Genomic DNA, 7,949 nt, shown 5'->3' on the forward strand with positions numbered 1-7,949 from the left:
TTTTCCGAATTCTGCATTTGCAACTTTAGTGTTTTAAAATGTAATTTCTAATTAAATAATACATTTTTACTTACAGACAATGTCCTTGGTGATCACAGGTTGAGATGGCTCACTTGGTGTCCCAAATCCAGCCTTGTTCTCAGCAGTGACTCTAAACTCATACTCTGTTCCCTCATTTAGGCCCTGCACCTTAAAGCGCAGGTCAGGGACCGTCCTCTTACAGGCTCTCACCCATCTCATTCCTCTCCTTTCTTTCCTCTCTACACAGTATCCTCTAATGTCACTTCCTCCGTCCTGTACTGGTCTCTTCCATGAAATGGTGACAGCAGTCCTGCTGATGTTGTCAACCTCTGGGGTTGAGGGGGGACCCGGTGGGCCTGGGGAAACAAAGTATGCAGGAACATTTTGGTCAGATTTAGTAATTTAGTAAGTCCTCCTTAACCCTTGTGTTGTCTTCACGTTCGGGACCCTCTCGTGTCCCTCGGGACTTATTTGGGGTTTAAAAACCCTTCTGAAATAAAATTGTACTTCTTAATCTATTAACAGATATTGTCTTTATCTCAATCTCAAACAATTAAGATAACATGTATGTTTAGGGAACCCAATTAAAAATGGAAGTGGGGTTTGTTTTTTGTCATAAGGTTATAATTCATGTTAAAAATCCACTATGGAAACAATATAAGTGTCATATCCAGAACAATGTTCTGAATTGAGTCAGGAATACATGTTTAGCACAGAAAATAAGGAAAGGACGTTGATTTCAGGTAGAAAAAATGTAACTCTCAGAGCCTGATAAATCATCAAACAGCTTTAACGGGTGTACCCTTAGCAGTGTGACATATAATGTGCTGTTTTAGAAGAAATATTTTCACAGCGCTGTGTGGCCACTGTGTAATTACTTCAGTTCGGCTGCAGAGGGTATAAACTTTAATCATTATTAGCGGCTGAATGGGGTGATTTTTGTGAAAAAAACACCAATGTTTCTCAATGTTATTCTATCATTATGCCAATATAGGAATGTGCAGAAAATCTGTTTATAATAGTATTCATTTCTATATGTATTCAGTATATATCCTGCACTTCCTGCTACTGCACTTCTGGTTAGACCGAAACAGAATTTCTTTGCCTTGTGCCTGTGTAATGACAATAAAGTTAAATCTAATCTAATCTAATCTAATCTAATCTAATGTGCAGAATAGGTATTCAGAAAAAGTCAGGGCCGGAGGGAAACATACCAATAACCAGGATGGATGTGGTCTATGGCGCTTATAGTGTGATTATCTGGGAAATTTCCTTTTAATTGTATTTTTTTAATAAAATACAATTGTTTTTTATAATCATATTACAATCATATATAGAAAATGTAAACTTACGATAACTGTCCACCATTTTGACTGGACCGGACTGGCTGGAGTCTCCGGTGCCACACTGGTTCACAGCACACACCCTGAAGATGTACTCGTTGCCCTTGATCAGTTTGGCGGCGACATATCTGCAGTCCATGACGTCCTCCGCCAGCTTGGTCCACTGCAGGCGGCTGGTCTCTCTCTTCTCTACGATGTAGGACTTGATGGAGAAGCCTCCGTCCTCCTCGGGTGGAAGCCAGGTCAGAGTACACTTCTCAGCTGTGATCACGCTGGCTTCGATGGGGCCCGGAGGTCCCGGCACATCGAGGACCTTCACCTTTACACGCTCTTCTTTAATGCCGAAGGGGTTGCTGGCGGTGATGACGTAGTCTCCTGTGTTCTTCCGGCTGGCGTACTTGATGGCCAGAGTGGAGGAGATGGGGGTGCTGGTGATGGTGACGGTGTCAGAGCTCTTTAACTCTCGGCCTCCCTTGGACCAGACGGCAGTGGGTGGAGGTTTGCCAACGATCTTGGAGGCTGAGATCACAATGGTGTCACCGGCCTTGACTGAGACACCGTCCTTCATGTCTGGGTGAATAGTGATGGTTGGTGGCTCTGCACAGAAGACAGTTCCCTTATTATTGTCTATAGACGTTCAAATTCAGGCAAATTCAGGCTTTATGAAATCATGCAAGCACATTAGACTGACTAATGAGTTCCCTACTCAGCTTACCGTACTCATCCTTGCAGGTCAGCAGATCAGTCTGCTCTGAAGGAACGCTGATGGCCCCGGCAGAGTTCTTGGCCCTGATCCTGAACTGGTACTGAGATCCCTCCGTCAGGTCCGTGACGGTGAAGGCACAGCCCTGGATGTTGACGTGGTTGGCCTTCATCCACGCCTTGCCGTCGACCTCCAGCTTCTCCACCATGTAGCCAGTCAGCTTGTGGCCCCCGTCATATTTGGGAGGGGTCCAGATCAGAGTGACCGTGGTCCTGGTGACGTTGATCACCTCAGGCTTACCGGGGGGATCTAACAGGACGCAAAGCAAATAACATGAGACAGGCTTTCAAAAATAGCATTTTCCTATTTAAGTATTATAGATAGATAGATAGAGAGAGAGAGAGAGAGAGAGAGAGAGAGAGAGAGAGAGAGAGAGATAGACAACAAGGCGACAAGACATTGGGAAAAAGTGTAAAATACATTGGAAAAAGTAACAAAAACTATGAAAACAACACGGGAAGTAAGCGTCAAAAACGTTAAAAAAACTTGCTAAAATGTCAAAAAAGTGGCAAAACATCAACAAAATGGACATGGACAAAGGGACAAAGACACTGGGGGTAAAAAAAAAAAATGTTGAAAACCACCCCCAAAAACCTTTATTTTAAAAAGCAACAAAAACATTGGTATAGGGACAACAGAAGGGTTTTTTTCAGGGTTAAAAGTGGAGACCGAACCCACCAATTGGGTCAAGGGCGACCAGCGCCTCGGTGACCTTGCTGGGCCGTCCCAGGCCGGCTGCGTTCATGGCCATCACCCTGAACTCGTACTCCAGTCCCTCGATCAGGCCTGTGACCCGGCACTCCTTCACTCTCAGAGGAGTCTTACTGGCCCGCTTCCACATCAGACTGTTGGTCTCCTTAAACTCCACGTGGTACCCTGTGGACAACACAACATCGGTTAAGGAGACGCTTGGACCCTAAATCCTTACTTAGAAAAAATCCACACGGCAACGAAATACACAACAGGAACAGGGAACCCAAATTAACAGAAGACACCAAAAACACAACGTAATAATCAGAGACAAGAGACAGAGACCGAACAGGGACTAAATGCACCAGGTAATGAGGACTAACGAGAGACAGAACAGGGACTAAATGCACCAGGTAATGAGGACTAACGAGAGACAGAACAGGGACTAAATGCACCAGGTAATGATGACTAACGAGATACAGAGACAGAACAGGGACTAAATGCACCAGGTAATGAGGACTAACGAGAGACAAAGACAGAACAGGGACTGAATGCACCAGGTAACAAGGACTAACGAGAGACAGAGACAGAACAGGGACTAAATGCACCAGGTAACAAGGACTAACAAGACACAGAGACAGAACAGGGACTAAATGCACCAGGTAACGAGGACTAACGAGAGACAGAGACAGAACAGGGCGGGGCAGAACTATCAGAAAAGGCGGGAAACAAACAAAGACAGGAAGACAAGTGACCATGGAACCAACTAAAACATAGACAAGGACAAAACCATGACGAGGACAAGCTGATGTCCATCTCAGTCTGTTACCTGTGATTGCGGAGCCCCCCGTGTCCTTCGGATCGGCCCACGTCAACACGGCCGACTCGTGGCGCATGCTCACGATTTGTGGAGGAGCAGGCGCCTCGGGAACATCTGGACGAAGCAGAGAAGAAGAGACGGGTCAGGAGAGGAGGTAAGAAGGACATCTGGACATATTCTACATATTATATTACTACATATATTACAAAGGAGAGAGGGGAAAAAGATCAATAATGAATTCTTAAAGAAGGGCCAGACCAGCTCAGCGGTGTCTTTCTCCCGTCGCGTCCCGCTGTCTTTCCTAACTACACCCCCCCCATTCTAACTGCGGGTCTATGAGCGGAGAGGGGAGGGGCTGCCCTTGATGAGAGAGATGAGAGATGGACAATACTGGCGATACTGTCTTTTCTATGGAAAGTCACCAGACTTGTCGCTAGTTGCTTTTGTTAAAAAAAAGTCGCTAAGGGGGGCTGAAACGTTGCGAAAGGGGTCTGAAAGTTTGCTAAGGGGGGTCTGAAAAGTCGCTAGGGGCGCCTGAAAAGTTGCTAATGTGGACTGAAAATTCACTAGGGGTCAGTCTGAAAAGTCGCTAAGGGGGTCGGTCTGAAAAGTTGCAAGGGGTTCTGAAAAGTCGCTAAGTGGGTCTGAAAAGTTGCTTAAGGGGTCAGTCTGAAAAGTCGCTAAGGGCATCTGAAAAGTTGCTAAGTGGGTCTGAAAAGTTGCTAAGGGGATCTGAAAAGTCGCTATGTGGGTCTGAAAAGTCGCTATGGGGGTCTGAAAAGTTGCTAATGTGGTCTGAAAATTCACTAGGGGTCAGTCTGAAAAGTCGCTAAGGGGGTCGGTCTGAAAAGTCGCAAGGGGTTCTGAAAAGTCGCTAAGTGGGTCTGAAAAGTTGCTAAAGGGTTCTGAAAAGTCGCTTAGGGGGTCAGTCTGAAAAGTTGCTAAAGGGTTCTGAGAAGTCGCTAAGTGGGACTGAAAAGTCTCTAAAGGGGTCTGAAAAGTCATTAAGGGTGTCTGAAAAGTCTCTAAATCTAACGGCAAAGTCGCTAAGTTAGCAACTCTGATATTCGCTAGTTGCCGCCCTAAACCAACCATTTATTTAGCATCAGGTAGTTAGTGGTACTCACTGAACGGGTGCTGGGCGATGACGGGGTCCGACCTCAGGTACTCCCCGATGCCGTACTTGTTTTCAGCGAACACCCTGAAGATGTACTCGACTCCATCGTGCAACCGGATCACCCTCATGCTGGTCTTCTGGATGGCGGACGCCACCGTGGCCCACTTGCTGTCCGTCGTCCTCCTCTTCTCCACGATGTAGTTGGACACCTCGGCGCCGCCGTCGTCTTTGGGCGGCCCCCACTCCAGCGTGATGCCGTCGGCGGTGATCTCGTCGAACTTGATGGGCCCGGTGCAGACGCCCGGCTTGCCCACCACCACCAGCTTGAACTTGCAGTCCTTGGCGCCGCCGTTGTTCCTCACGTTGATGGTGTAGGTGGTGGCGTCCGTCCTCTGGCAGTCGCGGATCAGAAGGGTGGTGACGCCGTGGGACGCCTCCACGCACATCCGGCCCGTGTCGCCGATCCCCGTGTCGCCCTTCTTCCAGGTGGCGGTGGGCAGGGGCACGCCGGTGATGGGGATGTTGATGCGGGTGGTGCTGCCCTCCTTCACCGTGCAGCAGCCGTCATGCAGGGCGCTCAGGTTGCAGTCCGGCGCCACTGAAACCAAAAGGAGATCAATACCCAACATAGTCTGGAAACAGTCACTTCATTTTATATACATACATACATATATATATATATATATATATATATATATATATAAATGTATACTGTATTTATAAAAGAAAATGAAGAATAAATTATATAAACTAAAGTAAGATGTTGATTTTAACATCTTTTAAATAAAACCATGTCTTCAGTAACTAGTTAGTTTAGTTACTAGTTACTTTAGTTACTCCACTACATTCATTTGACAGCTTTATTTACTAGTTACTTTAGTTACTAGTTACTTTAGGGGTTGGGGGGGTGGGGCCCCCTCCTTCCTGTAAAGTGTACCCATGGGTGCGTCCCTAAAGCCATCATCTGGCATTCTTTAGTTACTAGTTACTTTAGTTACTAGTTACTTTAGTTACTAGTTACTTTAGGGGTTGGGGGGGGTGTAACGCTTTGGGAGCAGATCTCTTACCGAACTGGTTCTTGGCGATGACGGCGAGCTCGGTGGGGGCCCCCTCTCCGGACTGGTTGAGCGCCTTGACCCTGAACCCGTACTCCGTGCCCTCCTTCAGCTCGTCCAGGGTGTGCGTGTTGTTCTTGCCCTTCATGATCTGCTTCCACTTGCCCTCGCCTTCGCTCTGCTCCAGGATGTAGGCGCTGATGTAGCTCCCGCCGTCGCTCAGCGGCTTCTTCCAGCCCAGGACAATGGAGTCCTTGGTGGTCTTCAGGGCTTTAAAGTCTGTCACGGGCCCGGGTTGCTCTGGAGGAAGGGGGGCAGATGAGTTAAGACCCAGCATTTCTTCAATGTAGTGATGTAGATTCAGTTGTTATGCGTCACATGTTATTATTATCATTAAATAAATAATAATGATTATTATTATTATTATTATGATTCAGTGAAAATAATGGAAACACCTTATATGTCTAAAACCAATCCAATATACCAGTCTGACCCTAAAACAGCGTGACAGTGTGATGTCATTACGTAACAGGTTCTTATTGGCTGTAAAGCCGTTGGATGGAAACACACTTGCAACCTATTTATTCTCAGGAGTTATTTACAGAACGTCAGATAATTTGACTGACGTGCAGCCAGAGACGTAGCTAGAGACGTAGCTAGAGACGTGGCTAGAGACATAGCTAGAGACGTAGCTAGAGACGTAGCTAGAGACGTAGCTAGAGACGTGGCTAGAGACGTAGCTAGAGACGTAGCTAGAGACGTAGCTAGAGACGTGGCTAGAGACATAGTAGAGCGGGCTAGGACGTGAGCAGAGCATGATAGAGACGTAGCTAGAGACGTAGCTAGAGACGTGGCTAGAGACGTAGGCTAGAGACGTGGCTAGAGACGTAGCTAGAGACGTGGCTAGAGACATAGATAGAGACGTGGCTAGAGACGTGGCTAGAGACATAGATAGAGACGTGGCTAGAGACGTGGCTAGAGACGTAGCTAGAGACGTGGCTAGAGACATAGATAGAGACGTGGCTAGAGACGTGGCTAGAGACATAGATAGAGACGTGGCTAGAGACGTAGCCAGAGACATAGATAGAGACGTAGCTTGAGACGTAGCTAGAGACGTGGCTAGAGACGTGCGGCTACCTGAGGCCCGGACGCTGCCGGCCGTCTCGCAGCCCTCTCCGATGCCGTAGGCGTTCTCAGCCAGCACTCGGAAGCAGTAGGCCTGCCCCGCCTCCAGGTTGGGGATCCGGTACGAGATCTTGTGACAGTTGGCCTCCACGCAGGTCCAGGCCTTCCTCTCGGCCAGGCGCTTCTCCACGATGTAGCTCTTGACAGGGCTGCCGCCGTCGAGCTGCGGGGCGTCCCAGGTGATGGTGGCGTGGCTCAGGGAGGTCTCCTTCACAGTCGGTGCCATTGGGCGGACCGGGGGAATCTGGTGGGGGGGGGGGTGGTTGTGGGGGGGGGGGGGGGGGGGGGGGGGAAGAGTCAATTTTTCTGGCTCAGGACTTTTGGAAACTGAATCACAGATTTGGTGAAAAGACTAGACAATCTCAGCCATAGTTTCAAAAACAGTATTTCTGTGTGTCAGATTCATGGCGGAGAGTGTGAAAGAGGACACCCTTGTGGCAGATCTGGTCTTACCGAGCACTTTGACCACGATGGTGTAGGTCTTGGACCCGCTGCTGTTCTCCAGCAGCAGGGCGTATTTGCCGGCGTCGTATCTGTTGATGTCCTCGATCATCAGCAGGGTGTCCCAGTCCGACGTCTTGATCAGCACCTGCCTGTCCTTCAGGTTGGCGTCCACCTTGGACCACGTCACCTTCGGTGCCGGGCGTCCCCTCAGGGGGACGTAGAGCCTCATGGTGACGCCGGCTCGGAGGACCAAAACCTTTCTGAGGTCGGCGTCCAGCTCGGCTTCAGGAGCGACTGCAGGGCAGACACCAGATTCATTAATTAATTAATTAATTATTAACAAAAACCCAAACAGATTCTGAAGGACACTTATCTATAGAAGGTCTCGGGGGTCAAATGGACCCATTGTCCTATATCATTGTTCTTAAAATTCCCCAAAATAACATGATTGAGTCCACCCAACGCTCTTTGCCAAGTACAAATCTCTACTTTCATTAATTTTGGGTCTTAT

General features: G+C 48.1%; 1 protein-coding gene across 1 annotated transcript in view; it reads right to left on the reverse strand.

Moving 5' to 3' along the window:
* The window catches only part of LOC116702454 (titin), a 155,013-nt gene that overhangs the window by 77,288 nt on the left and 69,776 nt on the right, over positions 1–7,949 (reverse strand). The window contains exons 59-67 of the mRNA XM_032536656.1: positions 7,425–7,732; positions 6,947–7,238; positions 5,822–6,109; positions 4,765–5,352; positions 3,647–3,751; positions 2,806–3,003; positions 2,080–2,376; positions 1,374–1,961; positions 75–377 (exon numbers count right to left, since the gene is read on the reverse strand). Coding sequence (XP_032392547.1) covers positions 75–377; positions 1,374–1,961; positions 2,080–2,376; positions 2,806–3,003; positions 3,647–3,751; positions 4,765–5,352; positions 5,822–6,109; positions 6,947–7,238; positions 7,425–7,732 — 2,967 coding nt within the window. The remainder of the gene's footprint in view (positions 1–74; positions 378–1,373; positions 1,962–2,079; positions 2,377–2,805; positions 3,004–3,646; positions 3,752–4,764; positions 5,353–5,821; positions 6,110–6,946; positions 7,239–7,424; positions 7,733–7,949) is intronic.

Source organism: Etheostoma spectabile, chromosome 2 (assembly GCF_008692095.1).
Source record: "Etheostoma spectabile isolate EspeVRDwgs_2016 chromosome 2, UIUC_Espe_1.0, whole genome shotgun sequence".
NCBI classification, from domain to species: Eukaryota; Metazoa; Chordata; class Actinopteri; order Perciformes; family Percidae; genus Etheostoma; species Etheostoma spectabile.